General features: G+C 39.7%; 1 protein-coding gene across 3 annotated transcripts in view; it reads left to right on the forward strand.

The window, feature by feature from the left end:
- The window catches only part of RAPGEF5 (Rap guanine nucleotide exchange factor 5), a 151,656-nt gene that overhangs the window by 118,302 nt on the left and 6,236 nt on the right, over window positions 1–27,118 (forward strand). For all 3 annotated transcript variants that reach the window (XM_042888225.1, XM_042888226.1, XM_042888227.1), the window contains 11 exons: window positions 756–853; window positions 1,534–1,564; window positions 2,483–2,561; window positions 5,493–5,642; window positions 8,264–8,361; window positions 10,066–10,188; window positions 11,327–11,505; window positions 14,719–14,809; window positions 17,001–17,051; window positions 18,161–18,248; window positions 21,337–21,401. In XM_042888225.1, coding sequence (XP_042744159.1) covers window positions 756–853; window positions 1,534–1,564; window positions 2,483–2,561; window positions 5,493–5,642; window positions 8,264–8,361; window positions 10,066–10,188; window positions 11,327–11,505; window positions 14,719–14,809; window positions 17,001–17,051; window positions 18,161–18,248; window positions 21,337–21,401 — 1,053 coding nt within the window. The remainder of the gene's footprint in view (window positions 1–755; window positions 854–1,533; window positions 1,565–2,482; window positions 2,562–5,492; window positions 5,643–8,263; window positions 8,362–10,065; window positions 10,189–11,326; window positions 11,506–14,718; window positions 14,810–17,000; window positions 17,052–18,160; window positions 18,249–21,336; window positions 21,402–27,118) is intronic.

Here is a 27,118-nt window from a genome sequence, read left to right on the forward strand (position 1 = left end):
TCTTAGATGTAGGAGTATTAATTGGGCTAAAACAACTTGATGACTCAGCCAAATACGTATGATCTCCATATTTTTAGAAGGAAAAGAGTAGCATTTGTGTGCAGATTCTGAAAAGGCATAGAAAAAATGTTTCCCTCAATTTCAACCAGCTAAGCCAATTCATTTGACTTACCTCTTACCTGTGGTGGTGTCTCCCAAAGTTGACTGAGGCTCCTAGTTGAGGGTAGTCAGAAAACGCTTCCTCCAGAAAGAAGAAGTAAAGTTTATTTATTTATTGGCTTAAAATTAAGAGCATGTTTTTGTTTGTGAGAGATATTACTCAATTTAAATGTACACAAATATGAGGAAAACTGGAGTAGAGCATTCATTTTAAAAGTCTAAGTCACATAAATCTGTTTTTGTCATTTTGGATGCGGAATGTTGGTGTGTTATGTTCTCAAGCTTCAGAATGGATTCTCCTGAATTAGATTTTGTGTAGCAACCACGAGTGCCATTTTGTCTGTAGACTAATGAGCATCAACATTTTGCTCACTCACTTGGTGTTGATACAGAGTGTTTCTTCTTAGCCAAACTGAGCACTGACTAGCCTGTAAAAATAAGCAAGGACATTCCCTGATCACAGATCTTGCAAAAGAATTATGATGAAATTTGTTGCAGTATGCTTCCGCCTGATTGATTTAGACCATTGCTGGGATACTTCAGATTTATTTTTGAGTTATTAGATGATTGCATAAAGTATTTATTTTACTTTGTAGACAATATACCGGAATGTGTTAGATGATGTGTATGAATATCCCGTTCTTGAGAAGGAGCTGAAAGAATTTCAGAAAATACTTGGGATGCATCGTCGTCAGTAAGTATTGATTATCCTTGTTATCAGATCTCATGTTCCTTAGTGTAATTTATTTTTGTTGTCATCTTGCTGTAATTCAGTAAAGATAAAGGGATGAGTGATACAAGTACTGTATTCGTTTTCACAATTAATCTTTAAAATAGAGCCAGATTATTCCATTTTATCTGACGTTTGTTGGGTGGTGTGGAACTTTGTGGAAAAACTGTCAAAATGTCACTCAGCAGTCTCTGATTTCAGATGATGCATCTTATCTCTCCTTCTCTCTCATGCAATATTGAGAAGCAGATCTATTTCTCAATGGTATTGTCAGGGTTATTATTTTATTAATCTGATGGTATTTTTAAAAGATGTTCCCTGGGCACATTTCTCCAGCAAATGGAAATTATTTCTGTGGTTTGTCCATTTGAGAACTGGAAGGACATTGGCTGCCACTGGTATCGGCATTCTCCAGGAGCTCCCAGACTGGCAGCATTTCTTTTTTCTGTACTGACTTTGTGACTCGCATGAAAGTTTTGTAGTTGAGCCAAGGGACCTCAGCTTTCACTAAAGGATCTCTACAGCCGTTTTGTGGAGACTGTAATTAAAAAATATATATATATATGTATATATATTTTTTTAGATTGCTGAAACTTTCTAAAGTTTGGATTGAAAGATAATTAGAATTTTCCTTTTTGTTTCAGCACTGTGGATGAATATTCACCACACCGAAAGGTAACACAAACCTTGTTTTGCTCATTGCTAGCTAACTTACAACCTTTCTTTCTTTCCCTCCCTCCACTTTCACTCTTTTCTTGGCAGTTCAATTGAAAGTGACAGGTGACCAAAAACATGACAGGATACATCAGTGAGGCTAGACCTGCAACATTGCTCAAGGAAATATTTTTTTCTGGCAGTGTCACCTGTATATCACTTGTGTGAACTAACCTGCAGTGGCTGTGACAGTATTATCATTTTAACAGCATGTCCTGAGGTGTCACTGTTGAATATTTTGAGTTGGGCGCTTGTCCCGCCTGGCTGGATAGATGCGAAAAACCTGGGCATACCAGTCTGAGCACAGGCATCAACTGCAGGTGTCAAGCAGCCAAAGCAAAGGGGAATTTGTTGTGATAGGGCAGAGAAAGAGAGAAAGAAAGAGGAACATGGATTTGTCTATTTAAGCAGAAGGAAAAGGTGCTACTGGAGACATATGAATTGTGCAGGGCTGAACTGCTGACCTACTGAAGTACCTGGGCTGAAGCATGTAAAGGGCTTAAAATGTTACAGTGGAAATACAGGAAGCAGAACATGATATTGTAATGAAATTGCTAAATAGGCCGATTGGTACAAAGGAAATATGTATGAGAAAAGTACGTAAGAAGTGACCTCTGCACATAACTACAGAGAACCTTGAGGTGTGGCTGCTGTTTGGTATAGGCATGTCTCACTTCCTCAGAAATTCCCACCTTTACCGTTATTAAGTTAGGCAACTTCCAGCTTACTGATGCAGGAAGGGTGGGTGAATTTCCTATACTGCAACCTTTTTGGCCAGATGTATGCATTGAATGCTGTATTTTATCAATTGCTGCATGGTAAAGGGAAGGAATGCAGACAGTCATTGTGTCTTTTTTTTCCTCTCCCACTCCCTTGCAGAACAAAACCTTTTTCCACCAGTTCAGTCTAAAGGAGAACTGGCTGCAGCACAGAGGAACCATGAATGAAGCAGAAGAAAGTAAGTATGACTTAAGAATGGGAAAAAGCCTTGCACAGTACTTTTAAATGTCAGGGTAACCTTTTTAGTAAGAGCTGCCTGTTAAGGTACAGTCTTCTTCCAGGCGTACAGCTTCTGAACTGAGCCCTGGGGCCCCGAAAGAAAAGAGATTTGCCTGTGTGAAGATTACTTGTCTGCCTCCTGCTTTGCAGGCGCTCAGCAGTGGAGTGAGATCTCAGGCTTTCCACCTGCCTGGTTCCTCTGTGGCCGTGTGACAGAGCTGTGCGGCTCACAGCCTATCTATCAGAGTTGGAAACTGTAACACAGGGCAGGAATAGTCTCCTGACCTAGATCCTGGGTGTGAGAGGTGAATGCACCTGTCAGGTTAAGTGGGGCAGGATCTGCTAACTCTGAGAACCTACGTAGGTGCTCTCCACAAAAACATTTCCATGTAGCGGGTGAGATGCCACTATGTTTTAACGTCAACTATTTCATTTTTCCCTTCATTGCTGCTAAAGCAATGGTAAAGTGAAGCTCTCACCCTGCTGTAGTGCCTGCGAGAGGAAGGAGGCAGAGAGGAGAGTAACATGCACAGAAGCAGAGAATAGGCAGAATTACGCAGTATTATCTTCCTTTCTTGGTGAAGAACTCCAGAAGTTCAGGCTGAGAGAGGGTATTTTTAGTGCTCATTTTAGTGCCACACGGTAAGAACTGAGCTCCTGTAGTGACAAGTCTCCTTTTACATTATGTACCGCTGGTAGATAGATAGCCTCTTTTGTGCCTAAAATTTATTTGAGGTTTAGGCTGACGAGGCTGCTTCTAAAATGTCATTTCTGGATGAAAACCCCCACGCTTATTTTTCTTCTTAAAAAAGTTTGACACAGCTCATGAAAAGCATAGAAGAGAGGGCACAGACTGAATGGCCATGGGGACAGGAAAGGCTGGACTCAGCAAGGCCATAAATTGCTGTTCTCTCTCTTCTTGGGAGCATGAGCCATGGAATGTGCTGGGACTGAGGGAATGAAATAGAAGGTGCAAGACTAGGGGGAAAGAGGCAGGTGCCTGGGCACGATGGAGGGAAATGGGATGGGCTGTGGAGTGCTGCCACATGATGGTGCTTGTAAAGGATGGGTTTGTCCAATGGCTCCTGCCCTTAGTGGCAGAGATCAGACCATGAGCATTCTACCTCCTAATGTAAGTATTTTCAGGATGGTTTACAGCCCATGCCCATGCCCTCCTGTTAGTGTTCCCTGCTGCGTTTCACTGAGGAGCAGTGTGGGCTCCTGGAAGGGATGACATGGCCCATGCCCATAGATACCACAGACAGAACATTTAAAAGATGTGTTGTGGGGGGAGTTTTGGGATAATTACTGTGATGATTGTTTTCAAGAACCTGACCTGTAGGTTGGGTTAGTTTGGTGCTAAACAGAAGATACATCAATAGCTCAAGTATAAGTTAATATTTTGCTGTCATTTTCCTCTCCCAAATGACAGAGGTTGAGGCTTCAAACAAAATCACTGCAGGCAAGTTGTGTTGCACTTTGCATATCGAGGGCAAATATTTATGTCAGATTTACTTATTTTCTTATTTAGAGTGCAGTTGATGTATCTGTCTATTCACAAGTTATATGTATTCTGAAGAAAGATTCTGACACATGCTGAGCACCTGATTTACTGTCTGTCAGCACAGACAGGTTAAGAAAAAATTATAAAATCAAATTGCTTTTCTTCGCCAAGGTTAAATGTCGAGTTCCTCCTTCCTTCTTATCTTCATTTTTCTCTTCTACAACACACACAAAAAAGATGTTCAGTAAGATAGAGTTGTTAACCATTTCTGGCATGGTCTCAGTTAATGGTACTGCCCTGAAGCCATGAAGATTCATAGGACAGACAAGGAGCTGTTGCTGCATACATCTGTCAATAAAAATACAGCATTTCTGGAAAAGCAAAATATTGTATTATATATATATAGCAGCCTATCTGCAACAAGAAGTACAAAAGTAGAAGAAAATTGAAAGTTTAAGCACAGAAGTGAGTATGAAATCCAGAGTTGTGGTGATTCTCATTAGCAGGTTTTTAATATTTTTAAAATATTTTTGCAAGTCTACAGCTGTTTCTTCCCTTTTTAAGTACAGCAGCTGTATTTCAAATGACTGGCTACAGCAAACTCAGCAAAAAAGACTGCAAACCTAAAATTCTGGGAAGCAGAGGGAGTATACCTCGCTTCTGAAGGAGCAACAAAATATTACATGAGCTTCCTGCAGCATTACTGATGGGAATCGTTTCCAGAGCCTAATTGGTTCTAGGACTTCAGTGGAAGTGATGAGCCCAGGGTTTGTCCATTTTCTCCAAATGAGTCCCTTTTACGTGTATTGCAAGTGACTTGGGATGGATTTGTCAGAATTAATTGCACTGCTGTTCAGGCAGCCTCTGCTGGTGCAAAAATGCCCTGGCAATGTACATCACTAAATGTCCAGACAGATAAGCTAGTGAGAGTAGTTACAGAGCAGGGAGCTTCTCGAGAAGCATGCTGTTCCAGGTGAAAGTGGAGGAGCAAAACAGTTTCTGCAGCAGGTATGAGACACACCAAAAGAATGCTAATTTATCTGGGCCTAGAAGGTAAGGACAAAAGATGATAACTGCTAAGGTTGCAGTGGTTGCAGAAGGTGCACAGCAAGGGAATTTGTATACATTGAGTCCTCAGGCTAGGAACTCTTAAATAGGCTTCCCTGAAATGAACCCATGGAGATGCATTTGCTTGTCCCTGTCATTTCCTAGAGGGAAGAGGTAGGAAGTGGGGAAATTGTGAGGTTTGTGCTCAGTTTCATGCCCCTGTTGGGCAGAGTGCAGGAGTGGCCTGTCTTGCAGCTGGGACTGGGGCTGCTGTGCTTTCCCCTGTTCCTTCAGGGTGCCTTTGGCTGCTGCTGAGCCTGCCCTTCTTGCTTTGTGCAGTTTTCTGCCGTGTGTACATCACGGAGCACTCCTACGTCAGCGTGAAAGCTCAAGTAACCACTTCAGCGCAGGAGATACTGAAGATTGTTGCAGAAAAGATCCAGTACCCGGAGGAGGAATTGGCACTGGTGATCATCACGTTCTCTGGTGGTAAATAATCTTACTTCATCCGATCACTCACCTCTTAGTGCAGCATGTAAGGGAGGGTTGGGATTCTCTGGTGCAGGATACAGCTGTGGCCCACAGCTGGATGACTATGGAACAATGAGAGCTGCTTCCCAGAGCCGTTCCCATGGAAACAGCTCATTCCCGAGTAACACTGGATGAGGCATTCCCTTGCTGGAAATGGACTGCAAAAGACTCTCCTTATTCAACAGTATTACAAGATTTTTTTTTTGCCCACACATAAATCTTCAACTTTCAGATCTAAATTAATTTAGAAGGTGCTGAGGAAAGGTTTTCTTTTAAAATATAAAAGGGAATAACAGCTTCTGAATGTGTGGCTGTTTCTTTACAGGATGGGTAGTGAATATTCTCCAATAGAGACAAGGGAGGCATATATTTGCACAGATGAGATACTGAGCATGACCTAGCAGTACTTCGTAGACAAACTTGCTTATGACTGACGTTTTTTGCCTGTTAATGTTTCTTGTTTAACAGAGGAGGCTTACTGTCTTTTTCTGAGGAGGATCAGACTGAGGGTAGGCTGATAGTAGGGAACTGCCAAGCTATCAGGTCTTAAGATCTTTTATTCAGGTTTGCTCACTGTAATACCTTGTTGGGCTCTTATTGAAAATAAAATGTAACTGGGTATGTAGCATGAACAAGTGGACCCACAAAGTAGGGTTAAGCCTTTACAACACCTGGGTCATCTTCTCAGCCAGCATTGCTGGATGTCAGTCCCCTAAGGCAAAGGATGAGCCCTTAAATATACTTCACTCATACTTATTTCTTTGGCAGTGTAGTTGAATGAAATATAGACAAATGCTGAATTGTCCCACTTACGTATCCAATTCAGAATTGGAAGCCCACATTTTTCTCCCCCACACTAAGCACAGTTAAATAATTCTGTGGGTCTCTGGTGTGAGTGGCAGGAGCTGGAGCCTTAACCAACAGTCAAGAGCTTGGGCACCATAGGCAAAGGGTGGCCATATGGGAGCTTCACATGTTGGCATCTTGACCAGCTGGGTTGCATCTCTTGCAGACACATTTACCCTTGTGCGTGCCCAAACTCAGATCCAGTGTGTTTTGCAGCCCTGCAAGATCAGGCTGCTGCGGTTGTTCTTCAGATCTCGTGCTCCTGTTCAGGAGCAGGGCAAGCTTTGCTCCGCTAGCAATGAATCTGGCACTAACTGCCTACTTGCTTATGTAAAGAAAACTGACAATTCACAAGTAATGAAAAACAATATCATTTCTTAACTGCATTGTTTACTGAAAAAGCCATAGAATAGAAATAATTGCCATTTGGCTGTTCAGTAAGAAATAATAATTAAAAAGCTGGTACAACAGACTGTCATCTGTACATGACTATTGTAATTCCTAAAATGCTCTTTGGTATTGACTGAATTAATTGGAGATAGAACAAGGGTACTGAATTTGTGCTTATGCATTGTCACTTGTGCACTGTGTGCAATAGTCAGCAGCCTGCCATTATTTCTTCATTTTTTCTTTGTTTTTCTTTTTTGTGTGACTCAGAACTGTCATCTGCCATCCACTTGGAGGGCAGCAGGATGAGCATTGAAGAACACATCTTTATTATACTCCTAAAATGAACAAGCAAGGTCTTTTTGTTCAAAATTACCTTGGAAAGACATACTGATAGTTCAGCATGAATGTATCTGGTGTCAGGGTGAGCAAGGGAAATGGCAAAACTGAGTAGTGTTTTTTGATGCTTCGCCCTTGAATGCCTGTTCCTACTCCTCCTTCATGGGCCATGAAGAGTCTGAGGTGGCTGTCAGCATGGTTGCAGTTCTTTTTGGTCTACATTAATACAGTGACTGTAATCAAATATCACGTCAGCTCTCCAGAAAATTACTTCAAGCCCATAGGAAAAGACAGTTTTCTTAGGGCATGGATGTTTAAACTTTGTTCTGGGTTTTTGGTTAGTTTTTCTTCCACTTTTCTCTGGTGCCTCTAAGATTGCCCACTGGAGAAAAAAAATCCTTTCTCCTCACTGCTTGTCTGGAGAGTCCTGCTCTTTCACTCAACTGGTTACTTAACAAATTCCTATAGGTCTAGAGGAATTTCTCTGTGTAAATTAATTAGCAAGGGGTTGGTTTGTTATTTTTTTTTCCACCCATTGCTCTTCTCTGTGGGGTGAATGGCTATTGATGACATCTCCCCGTTCTTTTCTGCTTGAGACACACAACAGCTCTGTCTCTTGAGGCTGAGACACATTGCTCTAACTAAAGTCACTGTGCTTGTGGTAGATACATTGGGTTGAAATGAAATGTTCAATAATGCGTAGGAGGTTAGGCTGGAAAATTTAAGGGTTTATCCTATATTAAGTTGAAGTTGAAAGCATATATTTTTGTTTGTGCTGTAGTCCAGCATCAGATACATCTTACTTTTGTTGTTCTGAATAGTGTGGAAATGATGAACCCATGCCTGGAATTGCATGGGGATTGTGTTTGATGCTGAGTTACATTCTACAAAGCTGATGTGACTTTTCAAATATAACCTTAATATTCTTCTCATATTTATACTCCTTTTCTTAAGAAAGCTTATACTACTTTTCTGAAGCTTCTGTGTTTTGTTTTCCATTTTCAAAGAAAAACATGAACTACAACCAAATGACTTGGCCATCTCAAAATCTTATGAGTCATCCAGTCGTATGTTTGTCTACCGAAGAGACCTGACTGATTCTTTGGTAAGCATATGTATTTTGTATTCCCCTTTTTGATATGTCTGATTCAAGATCAAGGGCTTAGTGTTCCTTTAAGAGAGTTTTTTCAATATGTAATTTATTTTTTAGTTCCTCAGTGGAGCTTACTGAGCTGTTCTATACCTGGAAAAAAAAATCTTGCATTAACAGCAGTTATTTGACTGAGCAGTAATGGAATTTGTTCATCAATTTCAAATAGACCAAAGCTTCTATAGAGCTTAAATCTTTCAATCTACGTCAGCCCAGAAAAGCTGGCTTGTGCTTGTACGGGACTGACTGGGATGAGTATTACTTCAGAGCTCACATAGCTTTTTTCTGTTTTTTTTTTTTTTTTTTGCCTTGTGTGCCTGTACAATACTTAAAATGGCTGGTGCAGAATTGTAGGAAGTGATAAACTCTGCATAACATATGAACACAGAATTACTACATGTAGATATATATAGAGTGAGTTATATGAAAATTACTGAGCATCAGCATGGCTACGGTGTTGTGGTATCCATATGGTTATATTGCTGCTGCCGTCACCCCTCCCCTTCCTTCTGTCTCTCTGGTGCCAGAGAGAGTGGGTTGGAGGGCTGCAGTTCTCTCATTCCTGCTCTCCTCCAAAACTGAGATCGCAAAATCTCTCTCCCTGCTGATTTCCTGAAACCTCAATGAGGCAGGAACTCCAGTAATTAGTCTTTTCTGCTAATTATTCATGTGCTTTGAGGAAAGTGTGGGGACAGTATTGCAGATGACTTTCACGTGTTGTCAGCACTAGCATTTGTGCATTCACCCGAGCTATGAGAAATGTCTATTTACATTTTGTTGGATCAATGTGCCCTGAAGAGCTGACATGCTGATATCATTGTAATCCGTCATCCCCATTATCTCCAGCATTTTAGCTTCCTCTAAAAACGCTGGCATTAAGGAAAGGTTTGCAGTGTGGTCAGGTGACAACCAATCTAGTTTCATTAGTTGCATAATAAAAACGGCAGAACTTGCTGTAACTGTCAAAAATAAAGCGCCAGAGCAATGGCTTAACTGATAAGAATAATCTTTCATCTTGACAGATTGTTCATGTGCCAAGATTCAGACTGATGAGGTAAAAAACCCAAGAGAAATACAAACCTTTGAAAATCAGAGCTAATAATGGCTATGTCAAGTGACCATTAATACCAGCAGTGCCTGTGAACTCCACAGTGATAACCTAAGTAACATTTACGAATCAGAATGCGCAGTGTTTGTTGGCATTTAGAGTAAATTAATCATAAAACAGGTGGATTTATATTTTTTGTAAGCATATGTTGAATGGTGGCAAGTTTTGTGAATTTTTTCTAAATCTGGTATGTTCGCAGAAATTTCCTGGTGTCTTAATTAAAAAACTACTTTCTGATCATTTCAGGGATCATATTTTCATTACGTTCATTACTTGTTTGGTCATTTTTTCAAACTCAAAGTTTAGAGAGAGAGGGAGAAGTCCTAATCCAATAGGCCATAATCAATCCTATTGACCCATTTCTTGTTTCAAGCTATTTATTAAATTTGCTATCACTCACCAATTTTAATTAATGTGGGGAAAAAAAAGCCCTCAGTACACTTAGAGAACATTACTTACTCAGCTTTGTTTTGTACCTTGGTCTAGAATCTGTTTCATTGTGAGCCTTTTGGCACTTGCTCAGGATTTTTTGTTTTTGTCTATTAATTCAGAGCCCATTTGCTGAAAATGAAGAGTTGCAGCAACGGTCTGTGAGAATTTTGGGAATCAACACCTGGGATCTTGCCTTAGAACTAACCAACTTTGATTGGAGCCTCTTCAATGCAATTCATGAGGTGAACAGCATCATGTCCACTTCCAAATATATTACCATCGTAAAATATTATGTTGCTATGGGGTTCTGAAGTTGCACTTGGATTGTAGTTCATCACCATGACAGTGTAATTTCTCTATAGTGATGTTAATTGAATCAGGTCCAGAGCTGTGCAGTAATCCTTGATACTGAAAAAGTTTGCTAAAGTTTTGTAGCTTCCCTATGGTGATGCATCTCATGTCCCCCGTATATCTCATGGGTTTTACTGAGATTTACCTGAAGAAAATAAAAGATCATGGTTATTCTCAAAAATACCCTGTATTCACATGTTGTCTATGCAAGTTGTACTTTGCATTCAACATTATTCCAGTAAATATGGAACTCCACAAATAGGTATCCTTGATATGGCTATAATCGCAACAGCATACACTATTTCAGAAACTTCAGATGTTCATAATACTGCTCTGGTTTGGCTTCAGTGGGATAAAAAAATATCAGACAGGATATAGAAAGGGGCATAATTGCCCACTTCTGTGTCCATTGGATTATTTCAACAACTTTGATAGGTTCTGGTGTGAGCTGCTGAGTAAAACACACAGCTCACACTGCAAAATGTCACTTGAAAATATCACTTACTGAAAAGTGTGATGGCTTTTTGAGAAAACAACACGGAAATTCTCTTACCTCCCATCAGATTTTCTTGATCTTTCATTTCATGTTCTTTTATTCAGGTTAGACACAAAAACTAGAGCTAGTCAAGGCTTTTTGCACAGAAGGCAAGAGCAGCTCTTCTGTTCGTGAAAACTCAGTCATTTTTAGAAAGAAATTGGAATGGAAAGCTTTCAGATTCTGCAGTGCTCTGATAGGGTTGCTTTTTCACACTAGAGTAGGAGTGATGAAATACAGAGACAGATTGGTATAACCACATGTGGAACCGCAAGAAATCTCACAAGGAATCTTGCAGGACTTTCAGTCTATCTACGTACTGAAATACACCTCTAGAGTTTGCTAAACCAGATTTGAAACCTGAATCATTTGTGATTGGCCCGTGAACAATAAAAAATAGCCATTTGTTACTAAATCTTGTTTCAAAACCAGTATTTTAAATAATGTATACCTCATTTATATTTAAACTGTATTTCTTTGTTCATGTCTTCCAGCAAGAGCTGATATACTTCACATTCAGCAGACAGGGCAGTGCTGAAAACACTGAGAATCTCAGTCTTCTACTTCAAAGATGCAACGAAGTCCAGCTTTGGGTTGCCACCGAGATTCTTCTCTGCACTCAGCTCTGCAAACGTGTACAGCTAGTCAAAAAGTTCATCAAGATTGCTGCCCAGTAAGTTTCTAAAATTACAATACAAATCCTTGAGTGTGTGTGCCTTACATAAATATTTATTGGGAAAGAAGAGTTAGGTGCAAGAGCAAGGACAAAAAGCAGTTTACTGTGTAGTAAACATACATAAGCAAAAATAGCCCATAAACAATAACAGCACACACTTGCTGAAACTAAATGTGGTGGAATATACAGTGTACAATTCTTTTCCAGCAGTTCAGTTAACATATTTACAGTATCAAATAGAAAATCCCTGATGCTGCAGAAATACCTCCTTCCATAGTAGGGATAGTTCTTTTCTTTGCAGAGATAACTTGAGGGACTCCAATATAAAGCAGCACTGTTATTCGCCAAAGACTATAAGAAAAACAGAACATTCTGTTTTAAACCTGAAAGGTCTAATTGGAGAGGAAAATGACTGCAGTAATATGTTGCCCCATACAATCTTGTCTGGAGTACTCTCTGATTTATTGGAGCAGGACGGTTCCTCACTAATCAGATTTGACCATCTATTCTTGCACTATTAGTAAGTAGTACTGGCATTTATTTTGTGCCTTGGAACAGCATACATACGTATGCTGTACACAGAGAGCTTTTTTCTCTGAAATCACTCTTATTTTGGTAACCAAGGGAGTGGAGCAGTTTAAATATGTGCAGCCATTCTCCTTGCCTCTTTCTCCTCTTGCTGGTCTTTTGCAATATTTGAATATGCATATTCATCAAAAATGTATAATTTGTTCCCCTCATCGACTGGATTGATTTAATTTGCAAGGCAGTTACATACAAAAGCGTGTTGTCTGCTGAAGCAGTGCCTTTGGCAAAATTAATTCTCCTAATCTAATCTTGTGTAACTCATAAATGTGATCTGATTTAGTTTGCAAGTTCTATGGTATATGGTAATACGTTCATCTTCTGCCTTATCAATGGCCATGTTTGGTCCAATTACATCAAAAGTGAATGGTTCTGTCCCACATGAATGTAGATATATTTGTCTCCAGACTAGAATGTTGCTCTGTCTCAATTAATTCCATGTCTGTGAAGTGAATAGTCCAAGTTGTGGAAACTAAATACAGTTGTCAGTAAATGATAGACAGGCTCTCCCAGTGCATTGGAGAAGCACCCCATCACCCAGCATGTTTCCAAGTGAAAATATGATTGTATCTCATAAATTCTGGAAGAGTTGAAGGGGAAGCGGGTAAGGTGCAGGGATAGTGTTCCAAGCAGAGACATGATCCAAGCAGCCCTGCTGTTTTGTTTATGATGAAGGGAGGGAGGCAGGGAGCTCTGAGCTGCTCTGGCTGCTTCCTGCTCCTTCAGAATCAGCAAGGAGTTTCTCTCTGATTTCCACTTTGTCAGCAAAATAACAGAACTAAGATCTTACGGTGTGTGTGTGTGTGTGTGTGCTTCATTATTGAGGGAACTCCACCTGCAGAAGATGGGAGGCTTTTACACAAGTATGTCAGTACTTAAGGAGAGACAGTTATTGACACACAGATGTCTATTCTTCTGTTGATGAGTTAGTCTAAAATAGAAAACAAGTGATTTGAGAGAGAAAATAAGTTAGCATTGCTAGAAATGAGCATCTAGAAAAGTCAGAGAAGCAAGTCAGCATGGTGTTAGAATAAATGGATTGTAACAGATGCCTTCATGTTGCTCAAGGGGTGGCTGACTGAAATACATACCTTCTCTCTGCAGTTGCTTGAGAGAATTGGATCCTCCAATAGGAGTTTACCCAGGTTGTGTTGGACTCCTTTCTTGCTTCACAGAGGATTACCTCTGAGAGCTGCCTTACTTTAATGATAAAAGAACTCAAACAACAGAGTCAGGATTAATTTTAAGATAACTGAAATTAAGTGAAAGGCGCCATCTAAAAGTGGTATGCAGTGATGAGTGTGAGCTTTATGCAAACTTGTAACAAGTGCTGGAGAGTTTTCAGTTTAAAGCATTGGTACATACTTTTCCCTGATGATTAATCCCATTGATGACAGTGGATTCGCTCATACTTAAAATCATCTTAGGATTCTGTCTTTCTCATACTCACAAAATTATACATCTGTTTGTTGTAGTCTTCAGGAATCTATAGGAGTGGAACCTTCTTTGGGCTCTTTATTTCGGGATATATATAAAGAGACAAGGGGTCTTTATTTCGGGATTTCATATTCTCTAATTGATTAGAAATAAGCAGGGACTGACTGTATGTAGAGAAATGTCAAAGAATAGAGGTATCAAGTGAATTCTGTAGAGACCAGTACTAGAACTAGTGCAAACTACAACTAATTTATAGGGATATGTAAGAAGAACATTAATCAGATTTTCAGACAATAAAAATGATGAGGGATTGTAAATGCATTGGAGGATAAAAAAAAAAAAAAAAGAATGATCTAAAGAGTCTAGTGGCATGTGCAAACAACAGTGGGATAAGATTTAATTTAGATAGATGCAAAGTAATTCAGCTAGGGAATTCTAATACCGAGCTGAAGAAATAAATGCATGATTGTAAAGAATGGTACTGTGACAAAGGTCTTTGGGTGATAATAGATGACAAATTAAAGACAAGGACAAAGTGTGATGCTGTTCCAAGTAGATATATTTTATGTTTATTTTATACTCGCACAGGAGAAAGATGTAAGAACTTAGAGGGAAAGCAGTAATTGTGCTCCTCCTTCCTTCCCCATTGTCTCATTACTTCTCCTTGGTAAGAAAGAGAGAGGGAAGAGAAGTTAAAATGAAATACAAAGAATTCAATGAAAGATAATAGCAGTATGAAGAAATAGATTGCAATCCATGGCCACAAGGAGAAATTGAAGGAACCAGTGATGTACAATTTGCAGAAGAAATGAAAAAGGGGATGAAAATATTTATAATACAAGAGAATAGAGGTCAAGGATTTATTCTGTATGGTAAAGGACAGCAGAGAGTAACTTGAACACTGAAAAGGGAAAATTACTTCCGACAGCAAAGCAAGAAAAATAACCTGCCAACTACAGGCTTGATGAAAGATGGAACACTTGCTAAAAAACTTCTTTGAGACCACATCACCTAGACTGCAGGTGGCCATGGTAGGATGTTTAATGAGTTCATTATGTGGAAGATGATTGTATGTTAGTGCTGAGAGCTGAAATTGGACTCAGTAACCTAGGATACCCGTGCTTTCCATTTATCTCTTATTCCGAGGACAAAAAATCAGAATACAACATTCATATTTTTATTCCACAGCTGTAAAGCCCAAAGAAATCTGAATTCATTTTTTGCCATTGTTATGGGTCTCAACACTGCGTCTGTCAGCCGGCTGTCTCAGACCTGGGAGGTAAGATGCATCTTTGTATTTTTTAGATTCTGTCAACACCAATTCTCATGTATGTTGTGTACTGGTGAATTACCTTTTCTTCCTAATTATTTGTTTTTTCATGCTGAAATCAAACGGAGAACAAATGTCAGTAGAGAAACTTTACTGTGACCTGAAGCCTTAGATACGTACCTATTCAAATAAATGTGTCCTTCCAGAGCTTTTGAATAAGAGCAAAGCAAGGAGTTCTCAGCCTTTTAGAAAAAGTCAGGTACATTATCCTAGCATTGTAAGTATATGTCAGAAAAGAACGTCTTATAAGGTTGGTTCTAAACAAGGCATTTCATTTATAAAATGAAAAACAAAACTTTTTAACTTCTCCTTGATTAAGTCCCTCACAGTTGCCATGAATTTACATACTGGAGAACAGAGATTGACTGTTAAAGAAGCTATCAGTTGCCAGTCAGAGCATGTTTAGAGTAGGGTTCCACTGAGACTTGTGTTTATATTGTCCCTTGTTTGTTTGTTATTCCATCTCAGTAGATTACTGAGTAGTAGTTATCTGCAAGTTTACTGTATTTGCTGGTGAACCTAAAACTGAGGAAGGAGTAATTTGATGTTATATGGGGAGAAACATCATCCCTTGCCACTGCCCTAGCACCACAAGCAGGCAGGATTCAACAAATGTGAACCTATAACACAAAGTGACAAAGAATGGAATCTTTGGAGATGCTTTTGAGTACTAGTGGCTATTGAAGGGTTACAAAGCTATCTAACACATGAAATCATGCATATGTAAATGGCACTGCATATGCCAGTGACTTTGGCATGCAGAGAAATGAGGGCAATCACTGTTACTTTGGGGTTGAGTTTGCAGGGACTCAGTCAAAACTACCTTTAAATAACAGATTAAACAAACAGTATAGGGAAAAAACACATACGTTATGGAATCCCCTTGTGTCTTTTGATTCTAAAACACTTTGCCCCACTCTGTGTGTTTTCATCCCTTTTATGTGGACTGTAGTAGAAGACTGTAAGAGACTAAGTATTGTTGGCAACAGTGTGTGATTCTCTTGCCCATACAACAGGGAACTCTCCTGCATGGTGAGACCCCTCTGAGGATCATGTGCCTCTGGCAAACTTCTCTAGAAAGAACAAACTGTGTTGCTTGTCTGAACAAGGAGTGTCTCTGCACGTGTATCGCTGTAAATATGTCAAGTTCCTGTGTGTAAAATATTTATGAAGTCACAGGCATTTTTCAAAAAAACTTCTCTGCACTGCAAATTTCAAAAGCAGAAGGTTATTTGCATTAGTAATGTGACTTCTAGAAAGTAGAGCAATGTTTATAAATTAATTATAATTACTTACACATGTAAATGAAGCCACCTAAATTTAAGCAACCATTTACACACTAAATTATGTTGGTTCTGCACTTGAATTCTTAAACAAGCAGTGCGCTCCCAAGCATATTCTACATTTTTTTCTACAGTATGCAGTATTTTAATGACCCTAACTTTCACTGATTAAAGATATTAAAAATGTGCAATTGCAAATCCATATCCAGTTATTTTAGCATTTTAATCATATCACACACCCACTTAATCTTAATTGTTCTGAATTTCTGTTCCCTGATAGTATCATTGTGGCTCTCAGGGTCTAAGTACACGAGGGAGACGGGATTTGTAGTAAGGGGGATAACTTCTACTGAACTATCCAGTACAGCTGGAAAGAAAATACAAGTTCCCACAAACCCTTCTGAAATACCAACAGCAAAATTCCTATTAAGGAAAAATTGCTTTGACTATAATGACGTAAATCCATTAAAGCATCTTAGAGATACAGGCAGCAGATGCTTATGGAATAGAGTAGGCGTTAGCATACAAAGGATGAAGGAAGAAGCTATTTGTGCTTAGGCTCTCATGGAATCCTTCCCTGTCAGATTAGAATGAGATATCAGAGATGAGGTACTCATTTTTTACGAAAGTTCTCTGACACCAGCATGGGAGGTAAATAAAACGGCTGTTAATATGCTGTTTTTGTAAAAGAACACATAGGTGTGGAGGCTGCAGGATGTAGTGCAGCTCTGGTATCTTGCCAGCAGGCACTTCACAGATCAGTTCTGTAGAAAAAAAATTCAGCATTTTTCTTTGTTTCTTTGTTTTTATTTTTAACCAACTCTACTTATTTTTTTTCTCTGCATTCCCCACTTCAGAAAATTCCTGGAAAGTTCAAGAAACTTTTCACAGAATTGGAAAGCTTGACAGTAAGTACAGCACTGGCAGCAAAACAGAGTTGCTCATCTTTACCTACCACCCTTCTTTCTAATTTATGTTGAGCCTGCCTGTCACTGGAGCTAGAACCTGGTTGTGTCAGATCAGAGATTTGCTGCAGACCATGCAGCCCTCCAGAGCTCAGAGGTGGTCTTGAAAAAGCAAAAAAGAAACAGGCTGTGCTCCTGACAGCTGGAGGAAGGGCAGAGTGAGGCGAATGTGTCACCCGTTCACCAGTATCATCAGTTTGAAAACTGTTCTATTGCTCTGCTGGTTAATCATCCTCTGTCTGAGGAAACGTGCTGCGGATCTCAGACAAGGAGGACAGCTGACGTTAAAAAAAAATAAAAATAAAAATAAAATAAAAAGTAAGAACCTAAGGGTCTTTGTTCTCCATTATCAAAGCTGAGTAAACAAGTGTTTCCTCTGGCTGTCAGGGAGCTGGGTGAGATCGCTGCCTAGTGCAGGGAGCATGAAATCCAGCCTTTAACCATTGTCATGTTGCTGCACTATAAGTCCTTTATTAATTAATGTGTTTTTAAGATTGTCTGTAAGCTGGTGTACAAAACTACTTGTTTAGAGAGGAAATTGAGATGAGTTTTTGAATTGCACAATGCCACTGAATCATACTCTCTTATTTTCTTTGAAAATGTTTGTTTCATTGATCTGAGAATAGGTGTTTGGTAGTTGTTTTGCTTTTGTGAGGGAGGGTGAGTGGAGGTGTGGGTATTGTTTGCAAGAGGAAATTTATCAGCAATATGCTCTAGGGGTACATTTTGTGCTAGAAAGTAAGCTGAAGGAATTTAGCTAATAGAAAATCATGAGGAAATTACAGAGTTGTTGAGGTGTATCAGTTCTGCAACTTACTCCAGTTTTAGAACTGCTTCATCTAGAGGAGCATAATTACTTTTGTTCTTCTCATTGTTTACATTTCCTTTTCTGTTTAGTAAGCCACTCAGTTTGAAAACCTTTATCTACCTCATTTCCTGAAGAAGCATTCTTATATCTAAGTTGTGTTCGGATCATAAGCCGATAATGGATTTAGAATTGCTCTTTTTATAGCCTATTGATTTTTCTCTCTATTACCCAAATGGTATTGTAGGACCCTTCGCTGAATCATAAAGCTTACAGAGATGCATTCAAGAAAATGAAATCTCCGAAGATTCCCTTCATGCCCTTACTTCTGAAAGGTAATGTTAAAGCTTGTCTGCTCTTCTTTGTCATGTGAGTGCAAAATGTGCAAAAATTTGTGGAGGTTAGTTAAAATACTCATAAGGAGATTATTCTTTCACATGGAGTTTAGGTAAATATGTGGCAGATACAGTGAAATCCACAAGAAAATGTTCTGTCTAGATAATAATAAACACAGCTGCTTTTCAAGTCAGGAGGAAAGTAGGAATTTTCACAGCTTTTTCCTGGGCAGAGCCATGCCCCACTGCTTCACCAGGGTAGAGCAAGCTGATGTTACTCATTTTGTAAAGCTGAGCGAATGGGATGCACCCATCCGTCCTCCTGCAGGCTGAAAGGCGTGACAGAGCTATTTGCTAGCAGTGACTTGGGCAGCCAGCTCAGTAGCAGGTATCTCGGTTATTCCATTATCTCAATGTCATTAATTATTAATCACCTTGTCTAGAACGTGACAAATTCATTTGATTATTCCTGTGTTCCGAAAGTGTTCTCCTTAGGCTGTTTGTGCTAACCTGCTACTGCTGCAAGTTTAACACGTTTGGAGACAGTTTTCCAAATAAGCTGGTGACAGTTTGGTAGCCACAAGATGCTTCTCTTGGCAGGCTTCAAAGGCATTTGCATTAATTCAGCTGGATATAATTACCAAGGCTTCAAAGAAAGGCAAACCTAAACAAGTAACTTGTAACAATGATGTTTGCACTGCTCTGCTATGTAAAAGCATGCACCTAAGAAGCATTCATGCAATGCAATCTCATGCCTCTAAAGTGTGCTGGATAGCAGAGACATTGCAGAATAACGCAGCAAGCTTCTTCAGTATGGTGATCCAGAAGGAAATGTTGCCAAGGCTGGTGATTCCCAATGTGTTGCACAGTACGTATGATGTAGGAGGAAATTCTTTACTCAGAGGGGTGTGAGGCACTGGTATAAGCTGCCCATAGAAGCTGTGGATGCCCCATCCCTGGAGGTGTTCGGGACCAGGTTGGGTATGGCCCTGGGCTGAGCTGGTGGGTAGCAGCCCTGCCCATGGTTGAGTTGGAAGTAGATGATCCTTAAGGTCCCTTCCAACCCAAGCTGTTCTATGACTTCATTCTACATCAAGCATGTTTATATTAAAATTATTTGCACTATGATGTTAGCACAGAAATCATTAATGAATCAACAAATTCCTATATTTTACATTTTAGCACAAGAGGAACAAAACTAGTTTCAAGTAAATGAAATAAGAACCTTCCTCTGATTATGAGAAATAACTTCAGAGTGTCCTTTTAAAGTTAATTAAATTTAAATGTGAAGTGCAGACACAGCATTAGAAAGTCAGGCAAATTTTTCAAATATGCAGTAAATGCTGTGTTATATCCGTACAACCTAGCTCAAATGCAATTTTCTGCTCCATTGAATTTATCTAGACTCTTGTTGTTGGCCACAAAGCAAATTTCTGTTTCTTCCACCCTCAGAGATATTCACTGCAGTCATAGACTTTAAAAGCTGTCGGGAGATTTCTGCTTCCAGTAGAAGTTCTTCATTAGAAGTGACATTTTTTAACTGTACTGATACAGAGACAAGCAGTGCCTGCCTGCCTGCAGTAGAGTCTCGAAGCCTTGTCCTTTCCCTGTCCCTTTCCCTGGAGAAGGTGCAGTTGGTCCTGTGCCCTTCCTCCCCTTGATGCTCAGAGTGCTGCCCAGAAGCAGGAGGTGGTGGAGGCATGCCCAGTGTGTCCCCATGCTCAACCCACTTACTCAGGAGTGCCGGAGCAGATCCCAGCTTTTCAACACCCCTCAGGCAGAGCTCTGCCTAATGAGTCCCAGCCCTGGGTTTCCAGGCTAGTATTAAGCCATTAACATTTCCATTCTGAGCAATTACAAAATCCCCCTCAGGCACAGAGCTAATCTTTAAAACAAAAGGAAATAAATCAGGTTGGCTGTTTTGAGGTAGGATGGCAGAGATGATAAAGCAGCCCACAGTGTCAGCTGCAGGTTCCGAGATCTAAAATCCCCCAAATCTAGGGGACCAAGTTGATGTGAGAGGAAGCCCAGAGGTATCCTGAGATGTGCAGTTACACGGCTGTCCTGGGGGCTGGCACGTCAGCAGGGAGAGCTGTGGCTTTTACCGAGGAATGGTATCAATGCCATCTTGTTAGATCAGTGCTCTCTCATCCCAGTCCTCGCAGGCATGTGCACATCTGTGCGGTGCATGGCCAAAGTGGGAGATGAGGGGTATGTGGTTGTGCTGCTTTGTGTCATCCAGAGGATGCACTGCTAAAGTCTGCCTGTGACCTCAGTATCTCACGTTCCAGACAGGTCTTGCTTTGTGTCTTAGCATGCACTAGAAAAACAGAGAAAATGACCTCCAGTTCCAGTTTTAATCATAATCTTAGCAGTGCTTCTTTCGCCTGATTTCTTTTATTATTATTTTTCCCCTTCCGCTCATTACAGTGTGTTCAGTTCCCTTCCTGGAGCTAAATATAGACCTTTGCTGTTTCCTCTCACTGACCTTTTTTTGTCTTTGCAAATCCTCCCCAGCAACGCTGTGTAAGGCTGTTTTGATTCCCTAAGGTTTCCCTGGACATAATGCTTACCTCACGCAAGGCTTTGATCTCCAATTTGGTGGCTCTCACTTAATCTCACCGGTGTCCCTGAGGGTACTTCAGGCAGTCGCAATGGAGAAGGAGAAAGGAGGTGTCAGAACTGCCCCCAAGCCTCGTGTTGTGCCCCTTGTGGAGCTCACAGCACGGGGGCTCAGTCCCAGCCTGGCCACAGTCCCAGGCTGGATCTAGGCTGCAAGCATGTGGAGCAGGTGTGCCAAGCTGGGTATCTCTCTTACACCCAGTCATTCTCTGCACCACATGCACTTCATAGGTAATTCAGATTCAGTAAGAATCTGCTCTGACTTGAAAATCCTCTCGTTTTGATGTCTATGTAGTGCATATCATTATGCTAAGCTTTTTTCACCTTTTGTAAGCTATTTTGATAATCATTAATGGGATGTTTTCCTCTTGTTTTCTTTTAGTTGCTGTTTAGAAATATCATTTCTTTGTATAGAACAACAAAGTCCTGCAAAATAATTATTTTTCCTTTAATTTTTTTTTTTCAGATGTAACATTCATTCATGAAGGAAATAAAACATTTCTGGATAACCTTGTTAATTTTGAAAAGCTGGTAAGCTTTATTTTTTATCATTTCTGTTTTTCACAGAAATTCCTATTCTCTTCTTTCCTTTCCCCTCCTTATATGACTAAAAAGGGTTTCTTCTGAGTAAATCAGGAGGAAGTAAACAGAGGTTAACTTTGCTTCAAAGAGCAAACAGGATAAAGCAGCTGACAGTTGAACTCTCCCCTGCCCCTTCCTCTGCTCCTCTTCTCACTCATTCCTCTCCACTTCTCTGTAAAATGGTTAAACCAGAGTTACCCAGAATCAGCGCTGTGCAATCGCCTCAGTTTATTCCCAGGGGAATCTGTTCCTTTGCACCATCTTGTACATTTTTTCTCTTCGGTTACATTCTCCAGTTTTCTCTGATTTCTGTTGTCTCAAGGCACTAAAGAAAAGGTATCTCTAGTTTAACCACTCACGACTGAAGTAAAATTTATGATCTAGGTTACATGATGAATAAATGAATGTCTGAAATGTAACTCGAACTGAATGTACACACCGCTCTACTAACTCTCGTGTAGAATGCCACTTAATATCTTTGGGCTCTTCTGCCAGTCATGATGTCACCTCTATGCTATGATGATTCCCAATGAATGTTTGATTTGTCTAATTTGCACTAAATCTTTGCTGATAACGTTTCTGTAGTGCTCAAAGCCATAGCTTGTATATTTGATCTGTGCTGGCAGGGAGAAATTTTGGTTTTGTTGGGCTGATGTATTTGATCAAGAAACCAAAATGTTCTTTCTGATTGCTCTGGATGTGCCATGAGACTGTGAGTCCAGATGGCTGTTGCTGGGGAGTTGTTTTTGACTATTTTCTCCATGTGTTTACACTTGTTTGAGAATGATCGTGCAAACTGGGAGTTATTCATGAACCAGATGCTGAGCTTTTTTTTTCCCACATCCCATCATAATGTACATTGCCCTTCAACTTATAAGCAGATGTGGACTTTGACTTTTGAACCTGAGACCATCTTTTTGTGTTTCCTATTTGATTTCTGCACCTTATCTTGTTGCAGAATTGGAGAACACTGATTTGCATTTAATGAAAGGTTTTCTTGTCCCAAGTCCATTAACTGTTTGACCTTTAGGTGTTTGCATAAAACTCATTAGCATGTTCTTCTTCATTGCCTCTTGGAAGTTCATCCAATTAACATGTAAATTAAACTAGCCCTTGATGCACAGTAATTGTTACTAAAATCCCCCCACTGGCCCATATATTAATTCAGTGAATACGAAAGATCTGATTCTTTTTTGAGTCTTAGCCAGACCTTGTTTGTTTGTTGTTTAATCATGTATACATTTGATATGTGCTGGGCTTGCTTGGTAAGATTTCCTATCCTTGCTGTCACCATTGTATCTCCAGAGGTGGTGGGATCTTTACTAATTGACTTCAGTGAGCCAGGATTTCACCATTTCCATGCAAAAAGATAAATGGGCATTTTAAATGGGGGAGAGCCTCTGTGATGCATATGGGGTGAGTGTTGCTGACACTGATGTTTCCTCTGAATTGTTAGTCAGATCACACCCTGAGGAACCTGCTGTCTCACAGCTGCCTGTATCCATACGAATGCAAGCAACTGAAGTGAAGGCTTAGAAGACATTACACATTATGGGTGTAATTGTAACTCAGATAGTATATGTATCCTGGTGGTTCACTTGTTAAGTTCTATGGGCATGAGGTTACTTAACAAGACACATTACACATCTCCATGTATATGCCCATGTTTTTTTCCAATTTGTAAGGGTTTTGTCCCAAGGAAGTCTTCCTGGGTGTTTTACATTACACTGAGCTCTTTCTGGCCTCTGAGAAAAATAAGGATTGACATTGGCTCCTGCTTAGTTTGGATCAAGCCACTGAACCTCACCTGCAAATTTACTGTTGCAGAAAAAGAAGAAAAGAATTATTCTACCATAGCAGATTACTGCTTTGGGGAAGAAACTTACTCACTGTCATAAACGCGTAGAGTTTCTACTTAGGAATTTTAAAGCGAGGATGGTTTATTATGTCTTCATTTGAGTAGGTATTTTTGAAATACTTCAGACCTGCGTTAAACACCTGACCAGAAGGAAGATTTGTTTGTCTGAACTATTGTTTTTTTCTCCCAATAATATCAGTTGGCTTAATAAAATATATACTCTTTTACTGCAATCCCTGCTTATTTTATATTCTTAGACCATCATGGCCACAACAATCCTACCGTGACTGAACTTGATTTGACATGACATAATTGCAGTGAGGACAAAGTTAATTCAAAATATAAAGAAGAGAATTTGCAAAGAGAAGAAAAAGAGATGATCTTTTGTCTCTGGAATGTTATGCAGTAATAGCAAAAGTTGAAGGGATTGCAGTGGTTTATTTAACTCCTTGCTGGTTAAACTCTAGTTTACAATAGATCGATACTTAGTTTCATACCCTCTTCCTATACTAAATCTGAAGGAATAAATGAAAAGACAGTCTTTTACTGTTTCATCTCAAGATATTTCCATTATTGAGCTGCTTCAGTGAAATGTAGCTTCATTTTTTTTTTCAGTGGGTAGCCATCACCCATATCTTAACAATGGCATGTCTTAGCCACACTCCAGCAAACTCTAATACAGGTCAGTGGCCATTACTGGTTTAGATAATGACATCTTACATAGTACCTTCAGTACTGAGCTGAAGATTTTCTTCATCATAAAATCTTTCTGAAGATTTTATTCACACCCCAAATATCTGTGCAACTCCCAAGTCTGTTCTTTTCTGCTTTCATCAATTGAAGAAGTGCTAATCATCTCAAGGTAGATGGTAGGCTGAAAACCACAAGAAAGGTGTTGTTTATCACACTAATGGTGTGCAAGCATTTGTTTAAACAGTCAGGAAATATTAGTTGAATATGTGGATTTTTTTGTATTACAGTTGCATCCCAGAGAGCTGGTAACGGACAGACAGTATAATTAGACTAGTAAAGAAGGGAGATTTGGGATTCTGCTTTAGGAGAGTGTTACACAGATAGATTCTTTGCTGCCAGACCATCACATCCAGAGGCTGTCTTGATATGGACCCCACAGTGACTACCGAAAGTGAAACAGCAAAGAATGACAGTTTGTGAGATAATGGGATCTCTTACTTCTAAAAGCCAAATTCAAAGGGTAGCAGCTGGAAAATGTTATAGCAGCAGTATCAGTAAAAGTTATAGCTCTCCCAGTACTCACACTATTGACAGTGAAGTCTAGGACATCACAATGGAACATCACTATAATCAGTGCAAGGACATCAGCACAATAGCTACCTATGATTGCAGGGAAGAATGAAGCACAAGAGATAGGGAAAAAAAAGAGAAAAAAAAAAGAAAAAAACAACCTTTGATTCATTGATAGAAGGAATATGAAGAAGATTCCAAGAAAGATGTGCTGTTTTTCTTGAGATAAGCTCTCTCCTTTGGAGAGGTCCTGTAGGTGCTACTCTATGGGTGGTGAGAGTTGAGCTGTTCTGTGTCATTCTGATCTTAAAGATAATCTGCTGAAGGCAACTAATTCATTCCACCTCTGCTTATTTTTGAGGGAGATGTGAGAAGAACACAAGCAGTTCACATGAGCTGTTACATTATCACTGCTAGCTGCAATTTGTTTAAATTAGTTACCAGGTTTGGTAGTTACTGGCTAAATTCTATTTTTTCACTTTTGGGTCACTGAAGCAGTCAAATAAATAAAAAGATCAATGCTTCAACACATTTATAGGTGACATCTAGTCAAAATGAGCATACTTCACTGATTTATAGTGAACAGTTCCAGTTTTCATAAGTTGAAGACCTGAGCCTGAAAGAAACCAACCTTAAACCTTTTTATTTCCTCTGCGTTGTCTTTGTTTTAGCTGGGACTGGATTGTTTTCTTCAGAGTGTCTGGTATGATGCTGTTTTTTGGGTCTAGGAGAAAAAGTTGATAACACTTTTGATGTTATAGTTGCTGCTAAACAGTGTTGTACAGAGACAAGGCCGTTTGCAGCAAAGGGTCCAAGGACTAGGAGGGAAAGGAATTAGGACAGCTGTCTTAAGCTGGCTGGAGGGATATTCCATACCGTATGACGTTATGCAAAAGGAATTCTGAAGGGAATAAGAGTTCGTCTTGCTCTCTTCTGCTGCTTGGGGGGCTAACTGGGCATCAATCGAGGGGTGGTGAGCAATTGTTTGTGCATCACTTGCCATGTACTTTCATATATATATATATTATATAATCATAACTATTATCTTTTTCCTTTTCCCTTAGTAAGTAGTTTTATCTCAACCGATGAGTTCTACTCTTTTTTTTCTTCTGATTTTCTCCCTCTTCCTATTGGGAAGGGGGGGAGTGAGTGAATGACAGTGTGATCCTGAGCCACCTGCTGGGTTAAACCACAGCGTGCATAATCTAAGGGAACATCCAAAACTTACTGTACCTCAGAAGAACAGAAAAATAAAACTGTTTCAGATGAATGCTTCATCAAAGCAAATAACGTATCATTAGTTATGTCTTGTTAGAACAATAGAAATGGACAGACATTTGTAACTCAGAGGAGAAGTATTTGCAGATGTATGTTGTGAAGTACCAAAGAGAAATCTCCTATGTAGCATCAAGTTTCACTACCTCTACTATTGTTTCAGTGAATATTCAAGGCAGGTCTCTCTCTCATCTCCTCCCCCACCATATTTGTGGCATTACTATATGGCAGTTGCAGTGGTCTTCCAGATCAATAATGATTCTGTTAACAGTGATCCATAGATGGCTTTCATTATTCTACCACAGGGGAATGTGAGCATCAGTAGCTGCTGAAACCATGTACATTGTTACCACAGTAAACTGGGAGAAGCTGACAACTAAGAACAAATCTTCAAGATCTTCCTTATTTATATTTGCATTGGAAAGAAGAATCAAAGATCAAGTTTAGGGATTTTTTTTTAATTCCAGCATCAATTGTGGGTGAATTCTTGAGGCAAATCTTGAATAACCATGGAAAACCATAATTAATGCTTTGCTAAGACCTGAAGTCAGATTTTTTTCTAGTGGTAGTCTGAATTTACATTCAATTTTTCCAAGGCTTTGTTTTCTCAGAACTTTAAAATCTTTCCTCTGTGGTTGGAAAGCCCAGCAAAATGAAAAGTACATCTTTCTTAGAGCCACAAGGAAAAGACTGGTTCACCATCATTTCTTCTGCAATGCAGCGTGCTGTTGCAATTACCTAGGACTGTCTTTTGTTCCATGTTCTGCAGGTAGTCATCTTGTGAGTGTAGAAAGTACCTAGTGTTTTGCTGTGTTTATACTTCGACCTGTCAAAATGGGACAAAATTCTCTGTTTTGGACAAGAGGGTTATGTATCCCTGTTAGCTGATATCCTGATACTGGGACCTGATTGTAGTAGGCAGCATGCAGATGTACAAAGAGGGGTTATCTGTGCCACGAAAGGCTTACAGCCTGGTTAGAAAACTTGTGGAGACAAGAGAGATTGTAGACTACTGGAAACCCTGGATAATGAACAAGAAGCATGAGATGGATCAGAAGCATCCAGCCAACCTGCAAGACTTTCCTTCTGTAGGCTTTCAGTTTAATAGAAGTCGCAGGGACAAAAATAAGTAATTGTATGGCTGTTTTTCATTACTGCTTTCCATGGGCTCTGAGGGAGTTGTTCTCATTTAATCTGTGCAATATCAATAAGGACCTGTTCTCCCACTGCCCTCATTTTCTACTTTACTACAGTTGATTTTTTTTTAAAT

The sequence above is a fragment of the Lagopus leucura genome, unplaced genomic scaffold (assembly GCF_019238085.1).
Source record: "Lagopus leucura isolate 7727_CA_CO unplaced genomic scaffold, USGS_WTPT01 Super-Scaffold_100157, whole genome shotgun sequence".
NCBI classification, from domain to species: Eukaryota; Metazoa; Chordata; class Aves; order Galliformes; family Phasianidae; genus Lagopus; species Lagopus leucura.